The sequence below is a fragment of the Solea solea genome, chromosome 12 (genome assembly GCF_958295425.1).
Source record: "Solea solea chromosome 12, fSolSol10.1, whole genome shotgun sequence".
Classification (NCBI taxonomy): domain Eukaryota; kingdom Metazoa; phylum Chordata; class Actinopteri; order Pleuronectiformes; family Soleidae; genus Solea; species Solea solea.
The window spans coordinates 14,162,768-14,189,796 of NC_081145.1; the positions used below are offsets into that span (position 1 = coordinate 14,162,768).

General features: G+C 38.8%; 3 protein-coding genes across 4 annotated transcripts; 2 read left to right on the top strand and 1 right to left on the bottom strand.

Moving 5' to 3' along the window:
- Positions 1–285: 285 nt before the first annotated feature.
- ca12 (carbonic anhydrase XII) lies at positions 286–12,715 on the bottom strand. 2 transcript variants are annotated; one of them, XM_058644414.1, is made up of 11 exons: positions 12,217–12,715; positions 11,931–11,951; positions 9,454–9,633; positions 8,416–8,558; positions 6,693–6,788; positions 6,551–6,614; positions 5,960–6,117; positions 5,717–5,843; positions 3,412–3,435; positions 2,692–2,776; positions 286–1,422 (listed from the first exon to the last, which is right to left on the bottom strand). In XM_058644414.1, exons 1-11 carry the CDS (start codon positions 12,269–12,271, stop codon positions 1,365–1,367), a joined length of 1,011 nt encoding a protein of 336 aa, XP_058500397.1. In that variant the 5' UTR covers positions 12,272–12,715; the 3' UTR covers positions 286–1,364. The 2 variants fall into 2 exon arrangements, with proteins under 2 accessions (XP_058500397.1, XP_058500396.1); XM_058644413.1 differs by lacking the exons at positions 286–1,422; positions 2,692–2,776; positions 3,412–3,435 and adding an exon at positions 3,653–5,099 and having other exon boundaries at positions 12,217–12,708.
- Positions 12,716–14,032: 1,317 nt separating this feature from the next.
- si:dkeyp-73b11.8 (BPTI/Kunitz domain-containing protein) lies at positions 14,033–17,568 on the top strand. The gene is made up of 6 exons (XM_058644515.1): positions 14,033–14,115; positions 15,240–15,431; positions 15,879–16,055; positions 16,143–16,187; positions 16,386–16,467; positions 16,597–17,568. The coding sequence occupies exons 1-6, from the start codon at positions 14,052–14,054 to the stop codon at positions 16,682–16,684; spliced, it is 648 nt and encodes a 215-aa protein (XP_058500498.1). The 5' UTR covers positions 14,033–14,051; the 3' UTR covers positions 16,685–17,568.
- Positions 17,569–18,782: 1,214 nt separating this feature from the next.
- Positions 18,783–26,953, top strand: usp3 (ubiquitin specific peptidase 3). Its single transcript, XM_058646163.1, has 15 exons — positions 18,783–19,276; positions 19,530–19,590; positions 20,138–20,275; positions 20,502–20,585; positions 20,834–20,915; positions 21,164–21,243; positions 21,523–21,636; positions 22,011–22,124; positions 22,240–22,389; positions 22,968–23,074; positions 23,243–23,323; positions 23,412–23,530; positions 23,625–23,738; positions 25,148–25,215; positions 25,637–26,953. The coding sequence occupies exons 1-15, from the start codon at positions 19,186–19,188 to the stop codon at positions 26,061–26,063; spliced, it is 1,830 nt and encodes a 609-aa protein (XP_058502146.1). The 5' UTR covers positions 18,783–19,185; the 3' UTR covers positions 26,064–26,953.
- Positions 26,954–27,029: the final 76 nt, after the last annotated feature.

A 27,029-nucleotide genomic window follows, 5' to 3' on the forward strand; every position in this document is an offset into this window, starting at 1 on the left:
TTACATTCCCCATTCAGACAATCGTAGACGGACGTAAGACAATGTCAGAGCCAACAATTATGCTACAATTCTATAACATTCATTAAAATTTAAAATTGAAATATGAAGTCCATAAGTTATTACAAATTACAAACTGAATGTGGTTAAAACTTACTTAACACTCTCCCTAGGTGTAGTAGTAATAATAATAATAATAATAATACTAATAATAATAATCAATTTTAATTGAGACAGAGGTTGTCCAGTTATTTACACACAACACCATGGCACAAATAAAATAAAACAAAATAAATTATATGTACAAACATACGAGTGGCATTATTGCTGCTGTTATTAAATATCAACCATGAAATGAGGCTGCGCTCAGAGCTGGTCAAAGGTCTGTAGTGAACACAGTCACTCCAAGCTTTCTTTACAGTTCATGTTATCAAGTAGTCAGTGTAATCAGTGTACAGTGTCTAATGTTCAAGTAAAAATAACAGGTTCTGGGCCATAAGCATGCAAATACAATCAGAGTGAAGATATAAAAGAACGTAAAACAGCCTCAGATGTAATAACTTGAGTGGTTAATTTCACAGGCTACAGTCCAACTGAAAAAGGAGTGCAGGGGAGTTAGTCTTGTGATCGGACTGGCAGGCCGAGGTCAAGGGCAAAGCCCACATGCAGCCTGAACAGACAAGAGCCTTTCTTCTTACCGCATTGTTCACAGGGAAGGAGCTGTGTGTTTCTCTGTTTATACCCAGCTTTTATAATAAAATCCATGAAGCAGCACTAAATACAGGCTTAGTGGAAACGTGGTACAGCCCATCCCTCTCAGGGCAACCTAGCATCAAGAATGATGGTTGACTCCTTATCCCCCTATTGTTTGGACTGTGGTTGGGGTTTCCACTGCACCAGGATGGCGCAAGGGAATGGGTGCCATGGTCGGACTTGACCTGAGGTTCTCACCAGTTCAGCTTTGGCCTCGCTCTGTCGGCCTGGAAGCGTCATGGCGTCTCCTCTTCAGAGACTGACCACATCAGGACAGATAAATGAAGAGGGATTAGAGAGTCGAGCTTTTACTCTTGTTTTAAGGAAGTTGTTGTAGAGCAATTTCACAACCTTTTTAACGTCCAGCATGAATGCCCATCAAGGTCTTCCTGCCACAACACAGCAAAGGAAATCCAGACTGTGGCTTGAGAAAAAAACAGCTTCCAAAAACCAGAGCAGCATGCAAACCTTATAATGTGATCTATTGAAAACTGGCCTGCTTTCACAAAATGTCCAGACTGACCCACAGGACAATTTCACATGGCATGAGTGGTGCAATAGGACGACAGTGAAGTGAGTTCCTTTGAGACAAAGTTCTGGGCGATGAACTACACTCAAGAGTCATATTCATCTCTCTCCCTCGCTTTGCCTTTGTCCTGTTCAGCAGCAGATCTAAAGAAATGACAGAACCATAAGACGGCCAGAATTTTAAGAATTATTTAAAACATGCAGTTTTATTGTATGTTTCCATTGTTAATTTCATGGTTTATAGATTGTCTTGTTTGTTATTTATCTTACATGATATGATAAAAGAAAATGGTGATTTATGCAGCTCAGGGTTAGGGTATCTTTGTCTCCTCATGTTTTCTGTTTCAGCTGCTCATTCCATTTGCACAAGATATTAGCAGTTAAAAAGGGAAAGAACCAAAGCATAAAAAATGCAAATAGACTGTCACACTTAGCCTTTAACTTCTATCACTGGGGAAAAGTCCCCTGTTGCGACTGCGTCATGGTCAATACTTTAGTGCTTTTTACTGTCCGAAATAAGTGATATTAGCACGTATAACTTACTTAGGTTTGTTCATTTTATCATCAGAAACAAGTATTGACCAAAGTCATCGTGTCTCCACAGGAGTCACTAAGGATTCGGTTAATTTTATTTCAGCTGATATCCAACTGAATGTATATACTGCAATCATAATCATGTTCATTTCATTTCCACTCGGCATCTGTTTTCTCCTGACAACAAAGATCATTTGAAAGGCTTTGCTCAGTCAAACCCAAACATTTTCCATATTCTGTTTTGTCTCTGATTCTTTTGGACTATTATGCGTTCTTCAAAATCATTTCTAAAAGTTAAATCTCATATGTGGTCTTCACTGTGTGCCATAATAAAATGTCAAATTACACAGCAACAAAGCAAACGGAGGAAAATATTCTCCAAGGCACCACTCATCTTTTATAGAAAACCACAATTATACATAATGGGCTCATAATGTACACGTCATACTGTCATGGCTGACAAAGAACGGCACAAGTGAGTCTACATTCCTGAACACAACCCTTGTGAAGTCCTTCATTCCTTTTGTGAACCTTAGATGTACAGTTCAGTTAAGGCTAACCATTCTGTAAATATCCCCAGCATGTGTCCAATTCATACATATTTATACCTCGCCCTATAAAATGTGTTGTGGTTAGAGCACAATTTGATCCCCTCAAGATAGTTTTACTATTTCAGCTACATTTTTGGGGAGATGGGCGTGTTTGTGCTCATCGTGGACATCGTAATGTGTCACATACCAGGTTTAAGCATCTGTCAAACATGGTGAAGTTATTTTCTCCATATGTAAAAAAGTAGCCACAAACAATAATGACAATAATATAGGAAATGATTTCAGGAAACACAAATGTGTTCTTGTATTATTTTTGCACTTTGTTTACCTGTTATGCCGTAATAGACAGTATAGTAAAGAGAAAAGGAGCAGAAGTCCCAGTGCAGAGCCCAGCAGAACGGGAACCAGTAAACCTGCAGAACACGTAGTCAACACAAGCAGAGAAGATGATGTGATAACTGTGACGTGTTTTTCTCCAGGTGAGCTTTTATGTGTAATATGGACTATACATTTACGCCAGTAATAGGTTTGTTTTTTAACTAGCAAATATTATTTCCCCTTAAAGTAATACTTCACTGATTTGCATTTAGCTGTGTATTACTAGAATAGTGGTAGTATATTTGAAAATTGTGCTTCCCAACCTCGGTTTCCCCTTCTTTTTGTTGTTACGTGCCCACCAGTGACACTCCTAGGCTTGAAACTGCAAAGCTAATTCCACAGCTAATTTTAGACCCACTCGTATACCTCATTCCCATAATGTAAACGGTGTCCGCCATCTTTGCTAACAGTTACGGTAACAGGACTAAGTGTCACTGGTGGGCACGTCACAAAGAAATTAATGAAGATATTTCTCAACTCGGGAAACTGAGGTTGGGAAGCACAATTTTTCAAAAATACTACCCCTATTCTAGTAATACAAAGCTAATTGCTACTCGGTGAAGTATTCCTTTAAGGTTAAAGGTCCATTGGGTTTATACAAATTGATGATCTATGTGTATATGTACTTATATGTACTTAAGGCAAGGACATGTACAGAAAAGCAACATACCAGTGTCCATCCAAGATAGTTCAGCTGAGCAGCAACGACAAAAGAGAAAAGATGAAGTGAAAATTAAACAGCTGAGGAAAGGACACTTAAGATGGCATCTGTTTGTACACACACACACACACAGGTTTGTGTAAGGCTAACTCTAACCTTCACCTAACCCCAATTAAATTCCAAACTTCCTCAGAAATGAGGTTCTGCGTTAGGTCCTAATGAGGCTGTATGAGGTCTATATGGCTACTGATCCTGACAAGATCAGTGTGTATGCAAGAAACACACACACACACACATGCGCACACACACACACTCTCAATTTATAGTGAACAGTAAAAATGCAGCATAGGGAATAAATGTACCACATATGAATCAAGTTTTAATGCTTTATTGAAAGTAGTTATTAGATAGTAGCTGTTTACTTGCTGTAAATGGCCGTTAGAACAGACATTCAAATTGTCAGATGACAGGCATGTCATGTAAAGGACTTGTAAAGCTCTGGCAAATTTTTTGGTTAAGCTGCATTTCAAAAGTGTGCAAGTCAGTGATTACTAGTTAGCTCCACAGTTACCTTTATATAGAAATGAAACTGGCATACAGTCATTTTATAAAAGCTCCTTGCCAGACTATTTATGTACTACATACGGCTTGATGCATATAAATATCCAAGCACAAAATATGCTAACAGAACTAGACCCTTGTGAAAGAGCAACTGCTTCTCACTTTTGCAAATTTGCATGACAGAAGTGTAGATTGTTTTATAAAGATTGGCTTCATTTTATTGAATCTGCGACAGACTGGTAATGCATAAGCGTATGTTAGTAAAAAAAAAAAAAATCATCAGTAAATTAAAACATACTACAGTCATTGTCTGGTAGAGCCTATAATTATGTGCACGTACTGGAAGGAATAACTTAAATATTAAATAGGTTTGCGCGAAACTTGGGTCAAAGGAATGCAGGGCGTGGCTTCAAAGTGAGTCTTTCATTGTGGGACAATCTACTGACGTGTGCTTCTGAAAGTGACATAAAGTGCGTCTGAACTATGTCGGGAATCTCTCTAGTCTTCCCACTCCATTGGCAAAAGCCAAGGATGCGGGTAGCCGTGGCTGTGTGGTTTCCTGGGAACATTGGCAGTGGGGAGATTACCATATTTTGTCACAGGCACATTTTCCTTGATTGCTGTGTGAGTCTTCTTTTGATTCATCAAGGCCTTTGTCAGAGAGCGATCCAACTCAAAGGCCTCATCCGTTGGCCGCCCATGGAGGATTTGCCTGATGGTGGGCAGGGCTAAATCTGATTTGCAGTCCAGGTAGCTCTTGAGGTTGAGCTGAGGGAAAACTGCATCTCTGAGAGTGTGAACAAGTTGGTTCTCAGTGTGGGACTGTTTGAGCTGATGTGAAATTCTCTGTTCCAGTGAGACGTAGCAGAGTTCTTCTTCAGCCAGCCCTAACTTTCCCATGAAGCTGTTGGTCTGACTCTTCTTCTGCAGCGATGGCTTCATCACCTGGTGTTTGGACAGAGTCTCACTCTTGAGTTTTCTCTTCAGGCCAGCAGGGAGCTTCTCTGAACCACTTGGTAGGAGCTGATAGAGGCCTTCATCAGCCAAGTCTGCGAGGTCGCCAACCAGCAGCTGTTGAACGATTCGCCTCCTCGTGAGTGGAGATGTGACTGTAAGAGTGCCGTGCAGTCCTCTGCCTGCATCAGATACAGAGTGAATCACAGCTTGTTAATCATCTCTAGCTGAGCGAGACTCTGGGATACGACGGCCATGTTTGTGCCCAGCATGCAACTGCACCGCCTGTAGTGATGCATTAAAAGCCACCGCCTGCTAAACACCACTCATGAAAGCTGACAGCAGAGGATCCTACACGCATGTCAAAAAACAGGTGCAATTAGAAAAGTATAGCTGTGAGAGGGCAGCTTTGGAATGAAGAAAACATGCATGTTAGTAATGTGATACATGGACCTAACCACCTCACAGTGTGGTAAACCAGTCATCCACAGAAAAATGAAAAAAAGGCCTGTTGACATTCTGAGGATGTTTGAGGGACTATTAATCTGTTAAAAGATTCCCAATCATCTTTAAGGTAAATTGAGAATGACATCAACATACAAGCTCAGCCACAAACTGCAAGGTAATCTCATACATACACAAGCCAATGACGGCATGACAACCCCAGTGCCTTTGCCTTTGCGTCAGCCGAACCTGACTTTCCTCCTATTCAGTGAGGCAAAGTGGCGACATCATGTGTGTGATCTTTGCGCTCATGCTCCAACAACAACTCAAGCACATTCTAAAAGGCCATACTTACCCCCTTTAAATGATACCAGGACAACTCGACTGTCTGAGACCTGTGGTTTCCTGTAGTTACCGTTCAGTGGCACAGGGGCTGAAGCCTGGACATGGGAGGAATAGAGGGCTGTTGCCAAGGCCAGAAACTGGAAAGAAACAACAAAACAAAAGCACTGTGATTTTTCCAGTAAAGTTGCAATGTCTGGAAAACCAATTTACCACAACGGCTTGTTTATATTAATAACTTTAATTTAGGATGCACCTGTTTGCGAGATATCGTAACGTGATTTTTGAAGATTGTCCACAGTACACTAGGATAGCAAGGCGGAGTCGTCAGTGACCCGTCATAGCGATAATACTCATCCAGACGTGCAGGCAGCAGTGCTCGGATGTTGAAACCGGGCACCTGCAATTTCTGATCTGCAGGTTAAGGAATTCAAATTAATAACACAAATATTTTCGTGACTGATTATATATAGGGTTTTGTAATTTTGACAATAATCTCTCCCTTAGTGGTGTATACACTAGCCAATTGTTCCATATAGTCTGATTTAAATCATAAGTCATGTTTACGACACTATTACAAGGCCCAGACAACGTAATTTAATGATGACATGAAGACAGTTTTGACAAATAAGATGAAAAGCTTTTTAGAAAAGACATCAATCAAAGTTCTTCATGTTAAATTGGTCTTTCCTGTAATTTAAATTATTTGTGTACATAAAGTGTCATCGAAAAAACCTGAACACAAGTAATGACTGTGCTTGACGAAGTGTAGTTAGCTACTCGCACTTATTAGAATTTACTAAACCTCAGAAAACACTGATGAAGAAAAACATCACTTTGAATGTACCTCTGTATTTAATCCCCTTGATGAACTTCAGAATCTGTTCAAAGGCAGGATTAAACTCGCCTACCTGTAAAGACAATGCCGCAGTCTGTCACCGTCACTGCTCCACAGATATTCACAGAGCACAGAGACCGAAATGTCTCACCTCAATCAGGACACCCAGCACCGCCAGGCCATCAGATTTGTCCGCAGCCATGGACATATTGTGGTACTTGTCTGAATTGAAGTGAACTACATGCAACTGTGAATTAAATGAGAAATAGAACAAAACACTGAGTAACAAATGAAAGAAGAAGCTTGTAAGTACAGATCAATATATATATATATATATATATATAGATAGATAGATAGATAGATATATATATATATATACCTTACATTTACATTTCTTTTTAAATGAAAACAAAATTGCTGCTGCTAACTGTAGCATGTTTTTCACAGCAGGTGTTCATTGGACTGGATACGGCTTGAGGTATTTTGGGATGGTAATATTGTTGAAAAAAGGGCATGACAAAAGTGCATGAAAAACACTGGAGATTTATTACTGTGGGTGTTACAGCAGAACAGTAAATAGCAGCCTGCCAGTTGTTTTGGTGACAACGTCGTGTATTTGGTGAAACGGAAAGGAATGCTGGTCATTCCAGCCAAATAAGACTTTTTTTTTTTTTTTTTTTTTTTTTAAATGTACAGACTTTGTTTTATATAAAGTTGAAATTTGGGTCACTTTTGGGAAAAGTTCAATTTCCCATCATCCCTCAATAACAACATGTCATCAAGGAACTGTGGTTCTATAGTCTGGAGAGACATAAAAAGAACCAAGCTCTCGACTTGTCCACTCTCAAAGTCAGGTCAAACCACAGCACCTAACAAGTGGCTCTGCAGCAGCTGTCGTACAGGCTCACGAAAACGCACACAGGTCGTAGAAATTACAGCGTCGTCTCACTGTAATTCAATACCAAATTACACATAAAACGCATTGTTGTGACTCCCAATTTTATTTATGTTATTAAAAAGAATTTTCACTAATGAAGTTGGAGCCTAAGCTTCTGCATTATTTGAAAATGGCAAAGTAAAAAGAGAGTTTACTAGAGTGTGAAAACTGCTTACAGGGCTCGACACATTAAATAGCACAGACAGCCGCGCCTTTTCAGAGATGGTTCAAAACCAAAGCATATAATAGTCTGGTACTATAATCCCCTTCAACTATGTCACCCTGACAAAGGAGGCATACTGAGGCTGACTGAAATTAGCTCTTTGTCTTTTAATGTGGGCAACTGATTTAATTGACAAACAACTAAAAGTTTAACACTCAACACAATCTCAGTCTTTGGAATTTTAAAGACTCAAACCTCGTTTATTGTCAAAATATAAAGTTTTATATCATCGCACTTTACAGTTGGCTACATAATAAAGTGAAATATGCACACAATAATCGTCTGGTCAGTGACAAGAGGGTGGAAGATGCAGATGCAGAAGTTGTGAGCGTCTTTAAGCATCAGCAGTGTCTGTTAGACGAGGATTCGGTCAGTGACTCTGATTTATCTGACAGTCAAATGTTGCGTTAAATAATTAGTCCAGTGATGCAGAGAAGTGAATAAATGGACTCAGCAAACCTCAAAAAGTACATTGTACATACTGTGCATTAACTTATAAACTGATGTGTGGGCAGTTGTTTGACAACTTTATAAATTGTTGTATAGTATAGTTTTCAGTAAAAATGCAGGACGCTAATCACTGCAACTGACTGATAAATATATAATGCAGTGAAAAGTACAATATGCATCAGTGATATTTAGTGGGGTAGATGTGCAAAGGAGCAAAATACAAGAACGATGATGTTAGTGAAAAGTGCTGCTGACTCTGTTTACCTCTGCTGCGTACTGCTTATTGTTCACCGTGTGTTCAGAGCCAGCAGCTCTGCTGGAGGAGCCCCAGTGGAAGTGAAGCTGAGCGGCAGTGTAACGATGGGGGAGGCTGGAGATGTGCATCTTAGAGGGCAGAGAGAGCTGCACTGTGGATCAGAAACAGCAGCAGGGCATAAGTTACATCAGTTAATTAATATCTTTGGGGCCCCTCAGTACTGCCACGCTTCTTGTGGCTACTAGGACATGTGATGATGGAGTCACTTTCGACGTGTTCATCAGTGTATAACAAAAGCTTACAATTGGAAAAGACCTTTGTCAGCTTCTTTTTCAGACACTGACAATGCCACTCAGCTTGTGGTGTTGAAGCCCTTTAGACATGCATTCATTAGCATTTTGTCTGGTTTTCGCAGTCTGCACATGGCAACAGTTTATCTGTCCATGTACAGAAATTATAGCTACCACCAGCACAGAGGTAAACAGTAGCTGTCAATACAATTATACTGACATTATCATACTGTATATAGAAACAAAACAGAATGATCACATTCATCCAAATGTTTTTTTCCCTTTGGGACAGCATCCTGCTTCTACTCATTTAGCATTCACATGTTCAAGTGTGTTATAAATAGATATCAAATATTGAAAATGAATGTGTGTGCTTTGTTAGCAGTCCTCAGGCCCAGTATGCAGAACAGATGACCAATGTATGCTCATATTTTCCCAGACTAACTAACCATGGAGTTCTTTCTTTGAGTGTAAAGGACAGTTAAGATAATAAGAGAGTGATTATGGAAAATTGCTGTGGCAAATGTAGAGAGAAGATCCTCCTATCATTTTCTCTAAGTTGACCCAGAAATGAGGTCTCTACGGCAAACGGCCTCTTGCATGTTTATGTAGGGCCACCTCTAATGAATATGTTGACTACTGCTTTGATTGTGAGCCAAACTAAGTTTATTGTTGTCATAAGTTTGCATAGATTCGGAGACGATTTTGTTGTGTGTGCACAAAATTAGGTTGTGTAATTTGATGATTTACACTCACCAGAATGTCCATTGTTTCCAAGCGTGAGCTGCTCGTTGGGCGACAGGTTGTAGTTCTGAACCTCAATTGGATGCAGAGTCGGGTCGAACCTCAGCAGCTCTGTCTTGATGTCTATTGGAGACTGGAATGCTCCATCACAGTATGGATAATTCTTGGACCAGTGGTGCTCGCCCTGTGGCCCTGCAACAGCGCCAGTGTAAACCAATGCCACCAAAACACTTGACCCCTGACTCGTGCTGCTTGTTCCAAGTTACAATGTAGTGGCACTAAACAGTCAAAGTCACAAGTTTCATCTCAGCTTTACTCAGGTCAAATGAGCAAATACATGAGCCCTAGCGTGAATTGGCCCTATCTAATAGGGGGTGGCTCCAAAGAGAACTGAGCCTTGTCCTGAGCTACTGAACATATTATCTGTAATCAAAGTGAAGTATCATTATCTATATACAACGCAGCATGGGAGAAGCCCGCGGCTTCACTTTTGGCCTTTTCTTAAGTAGTGAGAGTGAGAACCGGGCTGTTGTTTGCGGGAAGAGCCAGTGAGAATGCCGTCTCTCTCCAAATGAGAGGTTTCTATAAAGCACCGGACAGCGAACATGGCCACATTTGCAAATAAAGTCATGCAGTGACGGCGTCTTTCAGTGGGGCGTCTGCGAAGACAATGAATCACCGTTGGCTTTGACGTGACGTAAGGGAGAGAGGACAATGCTTGGCATAAATGAAAACACAAGTGGTGTGTTCATTCAGTGTGTAATCATCTCATATCAATCATGGCATGCAAATGACATGCAAAACAGAAAAAAAAGGCATGAAAAGCTCTTTAATGTACCAGTGCATTCATCACATCTGCTCACCGATTCACTAACTTCCCAGAATTCATCAGAAAATCCACCATTCACTTAGTTAAATATGAAGCCTGCCCACCAACCCCCCACTGTCAGCTCCACGAGATGTGATGTGTTATTGTATACTTGTTTGAAGCAAACCTCTTGGTTCAATTCAGGCAAACCCTCCCTATAATAAGATAGAAAGACACTCATGTGGTTATAAGAACAGAGGAATAATTAAGAAAAAAAAAAGAGGTGGAGCAAGGTGAGAAAAACAGTCATTAACATTCACGGTCCTTTGACAGAGGGTGGCGTGTTGAGGTGAAGATAAATCACGTGACTCAGCCGTGCCCTTGTCAACATGCAGTGCTACCAAACTTCAGGACTGCTATGTGAAGGGCTCTCAGAGTTTGACTTCAAGTGAGAATGAAATCCAGCAAGCTGTATTTAGGAGGCCCCCAAAAAACATATCACCATTACATCAACTCTTTTCCTCACAAGTCATCAAAAAAAACCTTCCAGTTGGATTGAAGATTTGCTACTTTATGATTATCATATTTATTTCTTCACCCTGAGCATTACAGGATGAATCACTGGTGTATTTGCCAAGGATTTTTTTTCCTTCACTCAATTATTGAGATATTCCTCATTGTCTTTGTTTGGCTTGTCCAAATCTGCCTTTTTACAGAGGCCTAAATCATTTAATCTCACTGCTTTTGACCCTAAATTACTGTGCAGAGAAAATTGCTCCTTTTTTTAATGCCTGATGTCTTGGTGTGAGAAGAAGCAACTTCTTGAAGGAGTCAACATGAAAATAACTGTCAATAAATGTATGAAGAAAAACATTCATTCTTTGAAAAAGCAGCAGACTTTTGAGTGGCAATGACACAATGGCAGTGTTTATGTAAGCGGTCGTTCAAGTCCCAGCATAAATGAGACAAAATCAGTCAGCCACTTAAGACATGATGTAATTGCAGAGTCTATAAGGAACTCTGCAATTACATGAGGTGACAGTCGGGTTGTCAGGACAATGTGTCTTTTAGGGGTTAAAGAGGGGACACAGAGGTTTTTTCTTTTTATACACGAAAGCACTACATCTGATGCTGGGACCACGTCTGTTATTTGGTATTGTGTAAGCTTAAAGCACTGCTGTGACTGTCAGAGTGCTCAGGTACACTGTAATATATGATACGACCAATTACGTTGTGTCAAATGATTTCTCATCTTTAACACCACTTATGATGACATCTGAACACCATACACCACATTTTAAGTTGTCACTTGCAGGGTTATTTATTTCAAAAAGGAAAAAAAAACCAATGCAATAGAACCAACACTACTTTAAAACTGTAATTTTACTGAAGAGCAGTGTTGAGCTGTCAAGTAACTGAAAAAAAACAAAGGGTGATATTGTTCTTGTTCAAATATGTTGATTTGTTGAAATTGCAAACAATTTCAGTATCTGACTTGTATTTTGATTCTGTGTGATAGTAAGGCAGAGGGCAAACGTACAGTTAATATAAGGGAAGACGTCTAAATAGAATAAATATTTTATAAAAAAAAGACTTAAACTGGTAGTTGACAGGTGTAACTGAAATTATCTTTAAATTTGTGTGAATAGAGAGAGAAATGACAGGAAAGTTTAAGACTTACCATTGTATGACCATTTAGCACCTGAAAAAGACAGAAAAACAATATTACTACACATATGAAATATGTGAATATGACTGCACACACAGTATGCAACATTTTTAGAGACAAAAAATAAACAGAGAGCACTTTATTCAGAGACAAAACAGTCACTTTGAATGTTTCCCGCTAAGATAATTATGAGTAAGTAGTTGGATGGAAGAAGTAAATTTGTAAATACTAAAATGACCTTTATTAAGCACCTGCCATTACAGTATCCATACCACATTTTACTCTTCCAACATCTTACCGTGCAGTGCGGCGAGCTGCAGTAAAATGATGGATGTGAAGCTCAGAACGTGCATGTTGATTCCCGCAGCTCACACTGCTGTGACAGCCTGATGATGTTAGGTGAACCCGGCTCAGAGTCAGACCAGCCTCGAACCAGGAGCTTGGAGCGCCAGCCTTCAAACAGGAGCTTTTATACTCATGTTGTCAGCTTCATTGTAGCTCGCATACTGACGTCAGAGCAACAACAAAACCAGCCTCCGGAGTCATCTGGTCACTGGAGAGTGACAACTCAACAGAGGAGAGACCGCATTCATGCCAAGCCACTCATTTAGCCCGGGGTTCAAACTCAGATGTGCCGACGGATGCGGGAAATGTTGCGCGGCACGCACGTGCGGAGCATGCTATGATGTCACACGCAGCAAAAAAAGGCTGACTGTGACCAAGCAGGTTAACATGTAAGTCTAGAGACTGATGGCATCATGAGCACATACTGACACATGCAGCCCTCTGTGCAAGTAATCTGTTTGTGCTCACTACACTCACCAACGGTTTATTAGCTGCACAATAATAAAGTGTCAGTGGCACCTGCTGCTGTAGCTCATCTGCTTCAAGGTTAAAGGTTAAAGAAAGGTTAAGCTATTTCTTCTGACAGATACTGCGACTGGAATGTATTTATTTCAGTTCAATATTCAGATTTGAAATGTGATGATGGAGCAACAGTGGTGTGTGCATGGGAAGGGCAGGGGGGCAACTGCCCCCTGATGCCACTAATGGACAAAAACGTTAAAGTGCCCTCTTGAGTCGCATGGTCTCAGGTCTCTCTTGTAAAAGAGATTTTAATCTCAATGAGATTAACCTGGTTAAATAAAGGATAAATAAAAAAGATGCACACTGAAGTATAGTACAAGAGCATGAGGAAGTGCACTACTGGCTGCCATTCATGTGTGGAACAGTAAAGCCCTTGAGAAAGCTTGCGTTTCGACTGAGAACAGTACTTTTTTTTATCTTGAACCAGTCTTGTGATTGACCTATGACCTCTAGCATCGACATGGCATTTTCACCTAGAGATCCACAGCTCAATCGATATGTTCTCTTCTTTGGACCCTTCTCTGTAAAGTGTAAGTGGATCAACAGTTTCTGAAATACTCCATATAGACCAACTCGCCATGTTGAAAGTCACTTAAATCACCTTTCCTACTCATTCTGATGCTGGCTTTGAACCTCAGCAGGTCGTCCTAACCACGACCAAATCCTGAGACAAGACCAAGTTTAAATGTGTCCGAAATTTGAGATTCAAAAACAATGTTCTCAAATACTAACGCTATAAAGACAACTAGTTGGGATGAGGTTATAGTAAAGATAACGTGAAACAATACCAGATTCAGACTTAACACAACTGTTGCTAACCTGGACTCATGATGAGGAGATTGAAGATTAAAGTTGTGACACATGGCATGGCATAAAAGTGACAATAAAAGATGAGCGTAAATATCTGGGGATTTGAAGTCGATAAAAAAGATTAGGTTGCATTTTCATTTTGGTTTTGAATGCATGAGATCTCAACACACTTATATTCTGGCCTTCAGTCTATCTATGTGCAGTAGGTGTCACGTTAACCTAGAAAACTGAGCGCTTATTTATGAACATAGACACGTTTCAAATTTAATACTAAGGTCACATCCAAATATTAGAAATTGAGTAAGACAAACAAGAAGACGTCTGTTCTTCCCTGCCATTGAGATTAGTTTCGATTGAAGGTAGATCACTGTCCAAAGGTCAGCTGTGACAACCCACTCCCACTACTTTACAACCATCGGCCACACCAGCAGAGATAGGACAAAGACAAGCACCAAGATGAAGCACCTGCTGCTTTTGGGAATAATATTTGCTGCAGTCCACGTCAGCTATTCCATTCCAGGTAAATCAAACCACTTTGTTTTTATATTACTCTAAAAACCTTAGAAAACCTAAACTAAACCTTAGCAAAATTCAGTTTATAGACCCATGGTTTACTTTTAAGAACGGGCCTGACGATCCACACACGCGGGCATATTTAGCCTAAGCTTTTTGTTTTCAAAGCTGCTTTAAAAAAAAACACACAACCGCAAATCAACTGTGTTTTACACAGTTTGTTTTAAGGTTCTCTTTTATATGTAATGTTTTAGTTTCACTGAAACTAAATCAAGGAGATAACGCTTCACCTTCAGTCTCTTCAGAGCAACATGGCGGATACATTGGCGGGCACAGTTTTTTCTCACGTGGGGACCTAGCAAGGGCGGGTAATGTAAGGGGAAATATTCCTTTTAGAAAAAACAGGCTTTTTCAGTTCATTTCACTAGGTTGTGTCTCTTAGCAGGATGTAATTGTAATTTACCTTTTTACGGACTTTATAGACATGTTGTAACATGCACTCGAAGCCAGCAATGATTGTCTTTAGCCAAAAAGAGGGTATTGCTCTTTTTTCCCTGTGCTGGAAATGTTAGTTACACACCTCTAATGATTGAACCAAGCTGACTGGACAATTCCTCCTCTATAATTCCAGACTTCTAAACTCTGAGATTATTTCTGTCTGAGTTAACTAAATGCTTAATCAGCACGATGAGCTTAAACTATGTCTGCATGCAACTTTTTCTCATTTCACAAGTGTGTTAAGTGTTGGAAAAGATGAAATATTTTAGCAACTAGTCAAGAATACCTAGGAAGTTAATTTCCCTCCAAAATCACATGCAGTTTTGGGTAAACTAACCATTTGAAACACCCAGCCCTATGTATAGTGTGGGTGGACAGAAAATAAATGACACATGTTTATTGCTGTCATAAAATAAGGGAGTGGATCTCTGCTGATGAGGCTAGTTAAGCATTAGTTATGTCAAACAGTTGTATTTGTCAATGATTTTTCAGACAGTCACTTCACCAGCAAACCAAAACCAAAAGCAACCTATCAAGTAAATATTGAATATAAACACCCTGAAAACCAATATGTTCAATTCATTCTCAGCTGACTAAGAGTTTATTCTTGTTGTTTTTTTTATCCTCCAACAGAGTTCTGTCAGTATCCTGAAAATGAAGGTGATGGCACACATTTCCTGTTTGCTTTCTTTTATGATCCCGCTAGAGATCTCTGCAATCCCTTCATATACAAAGGGAATGGAGGAAACGCCAACCGTTTTGAAAATGAAAGGCAGTGCATAAGAAACTGCTCTGCCAATGCAGAGAATGTCTACCCCATGGAAGGTAAGACAATTTTAGGAAGTCATACTCTAAATAAAGTAAGTGCAATGTTTCCTGAGGACTTTGGATCATCAGCTAAAAAAAAAGTGTAAGACCAAAGGGACATTGAAAGAAAACATTACTTTGTGGAAGAGGAGCTTTTATGTGAGTTAATTTAGTGGATCTGAATAATGTTGTGTTACTGTTCCACTTCAGATTTTTCCCATATTATTTGCTCTCTTGAGTATTAGCTGTACGCCACCAAGTGGTGGAAGAGCAGGACTACAAACAAGTATGGAAAACAAATAAGACTTAATAAAGTTTTTACATGTATTTGTATCATCTATAACACCCATAGTCTGAAGTCTGAACTGTTTAGACACATTTGTGGTTTTCATAGCTCTGATTATTTATGCCTCTGCTGTGACTGCGCCTGATGGTGATAATGAAGGAGGCATTTTCTCTTCACAGCATCAAAAGCTTGCAGCTTCAAAAAGGCCTCAGGTGAATGTGGAAGTCAGTTGTTGAGATATTATTATGATTCTGCTCATGACAAATGCAAAAAGTTCATTTGGACTGGTTGCATCGGGAATGGAAACCGGTTTACCGACATGAACATCTGCAATACTACATGTGCCGGCATTCATGGTGAGCACCGATCTCTCACTTCTGTATACATTTCCCTGCTGGTGATTGTAGACTGTGTGTTAAACTGTGTGTTTTCCTGGTTCCTAGTTGATGGTGATGAACTCGAGGAGGACGAGCCAGACACTCCTATTGGTGAGAACTTATAAAACCATGGAGCTACACTGTTTTTATTTTTCATTACTTTTAAGAATAACTTTCTTTTGTAAATGTGACAGTGTAAACGGGGCAGACCCCAGTTTTAGTTGTGTTTTTATATATTATGTATCCGGTTCTAAGTAGTTACAGTTTCATTTAGATTGACCTGCATCTGCTTTTTGTCGCCTTTAACAGCAATCATCTGTGGAGTTCTGCTCGCTGTTATCATTGTTGCCATCCTAGTAACAGTGATCGTCTTGACCGTTCAGTCAAAAAAGTGAGTCCATTTTCGTTTGTGCCTTTAGTTTTCCATTAACAATTTTAAAACTTCAACAATAAACACAATATTACTGTGTGCATAAATAGCAGATTCTCATGTATTGTCTTTATGTTTATTGTACTTTAGGAAAAAGAGCTCAAAGAAGGCACCAAAGAAAGTTAAAGAAGCTAGGACTGACGCAGCTCTTCAGGATCAGGGAATTGAACTGGCATAAACAATCAAGTCACCTCAGTACATTTTACCAGATGGGTTTTTTTCTTTACTAGCCTTGATGCTAAATGTATCAATGAGTTATCACATTTAGGTTCAATCTTTTTTTTTTACAGACATACGTAATTTGTGTTTCATGTTTCATGTTGTTTTGTTGAATCTTGACTACAAGTGCAAAGTGATGTTCTTAAGGTGGAAGAGTTTGTCAATAAAGTGATTGACAGTAATAGAATAAGCAAATCCCTCATGACTGAACTAATTTTCTAAGTCCTTTGTTTTAGCTTTTGCTTTTGTGGGAAATTTAATGTATTTAATTCTGCACTCACAGTGTTTGCCATTGACTGATTTAAGAAATTGTGAATCCTTGCAAATGTTGGGCATTGTATAAAGAAAAAAAAGAAAGAAAACAATCTGTTAATGAAATGAATTATGATTTAGATGAAGGTTTGAAGGAGCAGAAATAACCACATCAAGTTCTGACACTCATCTTCTTGTGTGCTGATATTTAAATGTTGTTTGACTGTATGATTTTAGTCATTTCAATGTTCACAGAATATTGTCTGCTTTGTCACCTGGCTCACAGATTTACTAAAACATGGCATAAGTCTTCTGAATTCTTGTGCCACATCAAAACTCGACACATATTCAGACATTTTGTCCAGCTTTGTTTTTTTATCATTTCTGTACAGAGGGACAGTATGCACATGTTATGTTGTTATGTTTTTCTTCTCAGCATTTTGTCAATCCCCATAAAGATTTCTACATAAAAAAATGCTCATATGCTTTGTATTTGGTATATAAAATATACTGTATAAAATGAAGCTAAAAATTGCTAAATGTTTTAACTATGGGAATTTGATTGTCATACTAAAACATTCTAAAATGGTGTGTTACAAGGTGCTTTGTTTTCAAGTTAAGTTGCTTATAGCGCAACACACTGGGTGGTTTTCTTTCTGGAGTAGTCTTCTTCCTTCAAATTAATGTAATGTCCAAAATGCAAAAGATGTGCCATAAAAGTGGTCTTTCTTAAGAGAAGGGAGACAGAAGCAGAAGGAGGAGGTCTGTTTGCTAGTGTTTATGTCCATATTGTACCCATATTGTAATGACACTGATCGTGTGCATTTATAGTTTACAATAGCTAACTACATATTCTAATGCCAGGATTTGTTGCACTGGTGTTTGGCTTTAGAACTGCATTATTCTGGCGCAAATACAACAGCACCCATGGTTCACTTAACTTGCAATGGAAGCTCAAACATGTTGCTTATTGAGTATTAATATGTATTTGAAATACAAGAAGAACTAAAAGCTCAGATAGAGAATTACTTCTTTAAGGTAGCACTGAAATTTGACATTGGTTTAGTGTCTAGTTCAGTGGTCACCAACATGGTGCCCGCGAGCACTTAACTTCACCTCACTTGCATGTATCTATATGGTTACTCAGTAAAATATCACTGATATTGTTTATAAAAACTGTAATAATCATTAGGAGTAAGTACTGGAATTTATGTGTATGCAATTGAATGCATAATATTCATCATTTAAATGGTAAACTGCATAAGTAGCTCTTGGTCTGAAAAAGGTTGGTGACCCCTAGTCTAGTTTCTCAAGACAGGAAGCAATACAATTTGGTATAGGTTTGGTGTGTGTGTGTGTGTGTGTGTTTCACATGACATGAAAACGGCTGTGTATAATAAAAACAATAGTAAATCTCAATATTGAAACAAAAAGAATAGAGAATACAAGTTTAGTATGCGCTTGAAGTCAATGTGTGTCAATATATGTTGCTTCTTTATGATAATATATAAAGCTGTCAAATAAATGTATTTGGTGCAAGGTGGAAGATCCTCATTAGAAATGTAGTGGATTTATAGGTTAAAGAAGAGCAAATTACAACTCGTCAAATTTGAAAGCAAATGTAAAGTACGCATGCGCGCTATCATGCGAGAGCCTCACACTTCTGTTAAATATAAATATGTATAATATTAAATATCCCCTTATGTGACAAGATGTGTACGTTAACATGTATGCATGTTGACCCGTATAACGGTCCAACAGCGACGCACAGTGTACAATGGAAACCGGAAGTAGTTTTGTGTAGTACTTGGAGTTGTTTTCCTCCACGGTAAACGGCCGAGCCGGCAGATAGTACGTCATTTCCTCGTTATTTCCATTAGTTTGTAAAAAACGACAGTCTAGTGCTTTATACACCAAAGACAAAGTAATGGGTTAATATTACAAGTATGCCAGGTTGAAAAGCATCGCTGCTTATTTGCCGTAAACCCTTACTTTGCGAAATTGTTCGCGAAACCCAGCAGCTACTCGGAGTGTTAGCGTTAGCAAAGACAGGAAAACGTGTATCCGCAAGCAGGAGTACTTGGTTGGCTAACGTTAGCTGACTAGTTCAGGTTAATTGGCTGCGTATTGTTAGCTGCGCTGTTTTCCGGTACCACTGGTACTGTAATATTGGATAGCGTTAGCCCACACGTCCACTGCTGTAAACTGATGGAGTGTCCTCATCTTAACTCAAGCGTGAGCAGCGCTGTCGAGTCTCCCGGGTTTCCTAACGGTACTCCGTCCTCCTGGTGCTGCACCGGTAAGTAGGGGACTGCTCACACTTTCATTTAAAGTTAACGTCTGGACAAAGCTAATGTAAACCTAAGTCATATGATCCCATCTAGCTACTGGTACGTTTGTCAGCCAGATGGGGACTATGGTTACAAAACAGCTCTCACAATGTCAAATCACATTTTTTAAGCACTGTGACACATCCACGAATTATCCATTCACAAATGACTGCAGTATGTGTCTCACCTCAGGATTAAAACGGTGTCTTCTTTTATTTCCAGATTGCAGGTCTAACAAAAGCCCATGGATTTGTCTCATTTGTATGATGGTCCATTGTGGACGGTGAGTTTGCAACTTGGCGCCTGGTGATTTCATCAACAGTCTCCTCTCTTTTTTTTGATAATGGCGATACTAACTATCCACATTTTATTGTTAAAAATCTTTTTTATATGAAATAAATAATTAAAGATCCAGTGTGAAATGTTTAGGAGGGTTTATTGCCCAACATTTTTATATTACCTATAAGTAATCAAACTAACAAAGAGGGACATAGTAACATCTATACCTATGGGAAGCTCTTCTTCTGATAAACATAAACTTGACATGCTTCTTGACAAGGACATCTTTTCTGGCCGCCATATTTCTGTGACATGCTCAGGAAAAGGAGTCCTGTGTTTATTGCAGTCTACATTATTACTGTTATCTGTCACTAATGCTTTCACTCTGAACTTCTAGACTAAATAATCAGTTACTTAAATTATGTCATCCAATAATAAGTAATTTGTTTTTGCAGCCCAAGCTAGAAGGTCACATTTTCTCCTGGATGACTAAAGTAGGAACTGTGTGTTCCTGTTTATTTGTGTTGAAAATGTATTTTGTTTTCATCTAGATATGTTAACGGACATGCAAAGAAGCACTTTGAAGAGAGTCAACTCCTTTGCAACAGTCAAAGGAAAGGGGAGAAACAGGAGAAAGAGAAATCCCATCACTCTGTCTGCATGGACTGCTGCAACTTCAGTGTGTTTTGGTGAGTGTACTTCATGACTAGCCTATTTTTATCTCAAATCTGTGACTCATGTTTGTGGATCTCCTCAGAAAAAGCCTTTGGAAGTTTTAACGGTAAAGGGATTAGTCCACAGTAATCAGAATGTTTTTTTTAACAATATTAATCTGCACATATATTTTGATTGTTTTCAGTAAAATTATACTGTTTTTCTACATGTATGTGCCATGTCTAATGTGGAATTTTATAGTTACAGATGTGACGAATTTGTTGTCAATGACACTAAACTCGGGCAGGTGCAGAAGGTGAGGGAACAGCTGCAGAGTTTAGAAAAGTAAGTCCTAATTTCTAAACACATCTTATTTTCTGTTGCTGTTGCCATTTTATGTAATACGTGTGTGATGCCGGCTTTTTTCCTTTAAACCCTTTTTGTTCTGTATTTAATTTCTTTGTACAACTGATATTTTTTACAGTACTTGACATAAAACACCAAGTTAAGTATCATTAGGTTGATGCACACAAAACATGTTTTACAACATGGGCAATAAGAGACCAGAGTTTAGATGTTTTTCTCCTTTCCAGCTCAGCACTGATGGGTGACAGACAGAGGAAAAGAAAATTCCAGGAAGGACTAGCTTCAGATGGCAAATTGTTAAAAGACAATGTAAGTGACTGAACCTATTACACGTATGATAGTTTTGACTTGTATGAAGATGCAAAGGTGCTGTCACAAACTGTGTACTACCACTAACTGCTTACTAACTTTGGTCAGATTTTCCTCCTTCTATGCATTATTCAGACTTCAATTTTGATTATTCACAGCAGCTTTTACCATATCCTACATTGTTCATTTAAAACTAAAAGTATGTATACAGTATATAATAAACATAGTTTGTTGCTTTTCTCTATCAGGATGGGGCAGCTTTAGGTGCTACGGGCCTGCGTAACTTGGGTAACACATGCTTCATGAATGCCATTCTGCAGTCCCTCAGGTAAGTGCTCTGGTAAAAAAAAGATTTGCTGCAGCATAGTTCAGTAGCTCTACTGGGCCTCATGTCCACTCACCTCTTATTAGTACAGTTTGGGGCACAGTCAGGGGGATTACTTGGAAACATGACAGTGAAAAATTTAGAATGTAAAAATAACAGTCAGTATCACGAGAAGAGTAAGAGTTAACCAAGATCATACTTTTGACAGTTGAAAATTGTTATTCTTGCTTGTTACGTTTTGCCAATTTTTTTGACATTTTAATTGGTGCGTGTCTTCGACAGCAACGTCAAGCAGTTCAGCTGTTATTTCAAAGAGTTGCCTGCAGTAGCTCTTCGCAGTGGTAAGACGGCAGGAAGGAGGATGTACCACACCCGCAGCCAAGGGGACAACACTGTGTAAGGTCCTTTTCTGAGGTGGGATTTGTGGGCTCAGTGCACTGATCTGAGATTAGAGATGAGTTTTAAAAAAAAATTACAGAATTGTGAGTGATCATAAAAACAGTCTTCTCTTTTTAAGTTCATAAAACAATAATTGTCTTAATTCTGCTGTAGACATAATTACTAAACAGAAGATATGTACATGAAATACAAGAATTGACTACAAAAATCACTGTATATTACATCTACATACTCTGACACAAACATTTATTATTGTGTATTTATGTGTTCAGAAGTAATAAGGCTTTTTTGGTGATGAGCTTTGGTTCAGATATACTTTAGATTGTGCAAGGTCCTGCACTGTGGTGACAGTGTTGCTTCTTGTTTACCAGGTCTTTAGTGGAGGAGTTCAGGAAAACCCTTTGCTCCCTGTGGCAGGGCAACCAGACTGCCTTCAGTCCAGACTCCTTATTTTATGCCATATGGAAAATCATGCCGAGCTTCAGGTATGTCTAAATGCAGAGTTGTCTTGATATTCAAACAACAACACAACAAGTTTTTTGGTAAAGATTGTAAGTTACACTGTATTAGTGTCATTTAAAGCTGTGTTTGTATTTCCAGGGGCTATCAGCAGCAGGACGCCCACGAGTTTATGCGTTATTTGCTGGATCACCTCCACAGAGAGCTCCAGTACAGTTGCAATGGTGCTTCATTCCCGGTCTCACCTCAGGATGGGGTCAGACTCTCCACAGCTGAGACCAAATGCTGCATGCAAGTCTATCCATCAATATAATTAGTTTTGTGTGGTTTGTGTCTTCTTTTCCAGTCATGTTCCGTGGTTGGAAATGTATCTGCTGTTTTAAAGCTGTATAGCTACTGATTAAATACACACATCTAGCACAGTAATAGTCATGCTTTCAGACTATGTGATCATTTTCATTTGGATTGGAATGATGTGACTAAAAATTGGTCTCATATATTAACAAGCTGTCAATGAGTTTAACTGTGTATTTAATGCTCAAGCATGTCTTCAATAGACATTTTGTCACAGCAGATATTGGTAAACGCAGGTTTTTACCAATAACATTAATTAGCGTGCGACTCCACCATTTCACCCCAGGTCGCGCTAAATAGATGAAAGTTTAATCTGTAGAAAAGTATTTTTGTTTTAGTGATTTTGAAACTGCATGAAGGTTTTGGTATTTTCTGGGTATGTTCAAGTAGTATCTACTTAGCTGATGCAGAATATTAAGGGTTCTTGGCATATTTTCTCATTCACTTTTAGAGCACCAGATGATTTTAATCTATGGAATAAAATCACTTCATGTTTGTCTTTTGGTTCTTTACAGAAATGGGAGTGCTAGTGTTGTCACATCCATTTTTGGTGGAATACTTCAGAATGAGGTCAACTGTCTGATATGTGGGACTGAGTCTCGGAAGTTTGATCCATTTCTTGGTAAGACAAATTTTTTTGTGAATAGCAAAACACAGCATTTTCTTCTATACACGACAGGAGTGAATGATGGAATGTAAATCATGTTGCTTTGATGCGAATGCAGTAAATGAAGCATGATCTTAATGACGCAAGACATGAGATGATTTATTGTCTTGTTTTCACTCACAGATCTGTCCCTAGACATTCCCAGCCAGTTCAGACAAAAGAGAAGTAAGGACCAGGAGCCGGGGCCAACATGCACCTTGCGTGGTAATTTTCTACTGTTAATGGCAATGATTAATGACAATGATTAATGACAGTGGGATTAATGACAGTTTTTTTCTCTTATTTTTTAAAGACTGTTTACGTAGCTTCACAGACCTGGAGGAACTTGATGAAACTGAACTGTATTATTGCCATAAGTGTAAAAAGAGACAGAAATCTACCAAGAAGTTCTGGGTTCAAAAGCTACCTAAGGTACGAGGTGAAAGTTAATTTACCAATTTCATTGATTATTATGTCAAAGTAGTTTTTTTTTGTGTGGGGCTAAATGTTTTGTTTCCAATTATAGGTGTTGTGTCTGCACCTAAAAAGGTTCCACTGGACAGCCTTTTTGAGAAACAAGGTTGACACCTATGTGGAATTTCCACTGAAAGGCCTGGACATGAGAGGTTATCTTCTGGAGGTGAGCTCCAAAGAGATGAGATGCTAGTCATAGGAATATTACAGTGTAATGCTTAATATGGAGACTACATCCGCCATGACAGAATAGTAAACACTTTGTAGCAATGTCTACATGTCAGATTTGTACGTCCGAAAATAATAAAAAAACATAATAATACATTTATGAAAATGCACCTGCAGCTGAACAGGAAAAAGTCAACATGTGTGTCACAGAAGTCAACTGTACTCCTTTAAAGCTGTCCACTTTCTATTCCAGAAATACTGGCTATGCCTAAACACGTTAGGAATAATAATGATAACGAAGAGACCAAACTTTGCTGAGGATGTCACGGTGGAAATGTTATTGGTTTATACGTCAGTTATGCAACAGAGAAGAACCGTTGTTTTTGTGTCAAATTGGTCCTTTTTATACGTGTGGCTTTGTAACTTAAAAAGGATCCACAGGTCATATTTTAGAAATATAATGAGCAAAACGTTTGGTAAAACGTGTGTATATGACAGTGAGCTATAATGACAGCATAGTGAGTTGGGCAGCAACAGAGCTACTGCAGACTGCATGAAGAATAGAGAAGTTATCTTAGTGTTTATTTACAGAAATTATAATATCTTCTTTGCCAAACTGGATTAAGTGACACTGGATTTTACCCTTTCACATGCAGCTGCTGATTGAGTTGTATTCACAAAGAAAATAAAACATATCTTGCAGAGAGATACCGCGTAGCTTCTACTCCATGCAGATAATTAGGGTTTTTCTCTTTTTTTAATTGACTGTTATTATGGCTCTGTCTAACAACAAATTCAACAAAAAAATCCAAAGTCCAGGTTCTTTGTTTCAAAATGTTTACTGAAAAAGGTCTTTGAATTCAAAATAGAAAGAAAGGAAAACAATCCAAACTGGCTCCAATCATGTGTACACCAAATAAATATGTAGTAGATTTAACAGTAGAAACCAACTCCAGAGGCTAGACCATACAATATTATACAATATTATTTAAGGCATATTTCAATTCCCTCTATAATGCTTCTATGTATAGTCGGCATGTATAAATGTCATGTTGCCTATGTTGATTGTCTGGATATTGCTCATAACAACCTCAGTGCAGCAGTGCTGGAGAAGATGCAGAATCTCATAAATGAATCTAAACGATGGTTTAGTGCTATATGGTATAATGTGGAAACACAGTATGTTTTATTTTTCTCTTTCATTCGTTAGACCTTGATTCTGGCAATAAAGTGAACTGATTATAGAGAGAAATGCTCAGAACAGTCTGCATAATGATCAAACGCATGGCAACAGTGGAAAAAAAAAAAAACACCCTGCTAACTGACTGTCAGAGGGGGGAAGTGGTTGAAAGAAGGAAAATCCTGGATTGTTTTGTGTTAATTCTCGTCTCACACTAATGTTTGCAGCCAGAGAACTCATTACCAGGAAGTTGCCTGTATGACCTTGTGGCTGTCGTCGTACATCATGGTTCTGGGTGAGTAGATGTTCAGCATTATTTCTGGCTTGGTATTAAGATGAATAATTTAGTGCTTGTAAAGTAGGAAGACACAGAAATGCTTTTTGAGGAAAGGTTTTGATAATTGTGAAACAATATCTACACAAATGAGGAAAGATACAATTCATATTCATTGTTTCTGTGATTTAAATTGTATATGTTTTTTAAAAAAAGGAACATTTCTGAATAAATAGCAGTCTCTACCTGTAGCATCTTCAGACATTTATTTTGGAAGCCTTGTGGACAGTTGAAGCAAAAAAAAAAACATCTTGAAACCCCTTAATGCTCGAAAGCATCAATCAGGCTGACAATCTACATTTGGCCTCTGAGTGGCGATGTTGTACCGCTGCACGGTGTGAAGCTAGCGAGCAGAAATTCATGGATGCGTCTGTGTACACAGGGTTGGATCAGGCCATTACACAGCATATGGCAGCCATGAGGGCCGCTGGTACCACTTCAACGACAGCACAGTAACTCTGACCAGCGAGGACACAGTGAAGAAGGCCAAGGCCTACATCCTCTTCTTCGTGGAGAGGACTGTCCAGGCGCCCACTGACAAAACTACCAGTCACACCACAGCCACAAACAAACCAGAGATGGACACAGCAGCCCCGGACAGTGTCTCTACAGAAGCAGTTGCTGCAGATACAGTGGCAGACAGTCTTTTGAGCGAGGCAGCAACGCCACATATTGATCCTCTGAACGAGGAGTCCTCAGATCATGCCAGGGCATCAAACGTGGGCACAGACACGGTGGCCACGGAGGCCACAGCAGATAGTGGTACCTCAGAGGAAGCCAGTCAAGCTCCACAAACAGTTTCACAATGATTCAGTCAGACTTAACTGCCTACGACCAGCTCCAGTCTGGCTTCACCTCAGCCACATCTCTCACAATGCTTGATCATAATAATAATTAAGTTGTATGTTTAATGTATATGCATCCGTTTTTCTTTTTCATGATCTGCTTGATCACAACATTGATAATTTGCTGCTTGATTATTATTTTTTTAGAATTCCTTTTTTGCTTTTATTTTCTTGATGTTGTACAGTATTCTTCACTGGAGGTAGACTTCTTCATATCTGATAGATTACACAGGCGATCGTTCAGTAGTGAAGTGAAGCTTTAGCCTTGGAAAACTTCAGTTGGTCCAATGTGTTTCCTAGACTGATGAGCTGCTTTGTGTTGAGAGTGCTGTCTTTTTGACGGTATTCTGCGTTGTCATCACTCTCTGCATTTGTCTGACTCTGAGCAGCATAACTCAAAAAGTAATGGATGGATTGTGATGACAGTTTTGGGGCGTGTAGGTAATGGCCCAAGAAAGGAATGATTAAATATTAGTGGTGATCCAGACTCCAATAAAAACAAAAGAACAAAAACAAAGCAATTGTTATTCATGCAAGATAGGACAGTGTTTTGACTCTGTGGGAAACTTTTTCTACTTTTATAAAGTTTCCAACTTGATATTTCCCACCTCTAAAGAACCTCATTTTAAGTACATTTTTACAGGTGTTAGAGGAGATTTTTGGATTTAAAATCCAAGTCATTAATTTACAAAAAAGTGTTCACTAGGCCTCTAGAAAACAAGAAATGTGAACCGAATTTCTCTGTTTCTTTACTGATATTGTACAACATCTGCAGTCGCAGCCTTTAAGACCAGCAAAACTTTGTTCTTGATTGTTTTCACTGTTTAAATCTCTCCGTTTATTTGCTGCTGGATGTTGTGTTTTTATATATATATTTTTTATCTTCTTTGACAAAATTGAATAGCAAATAAAAATTTGAATAAAGTAAGA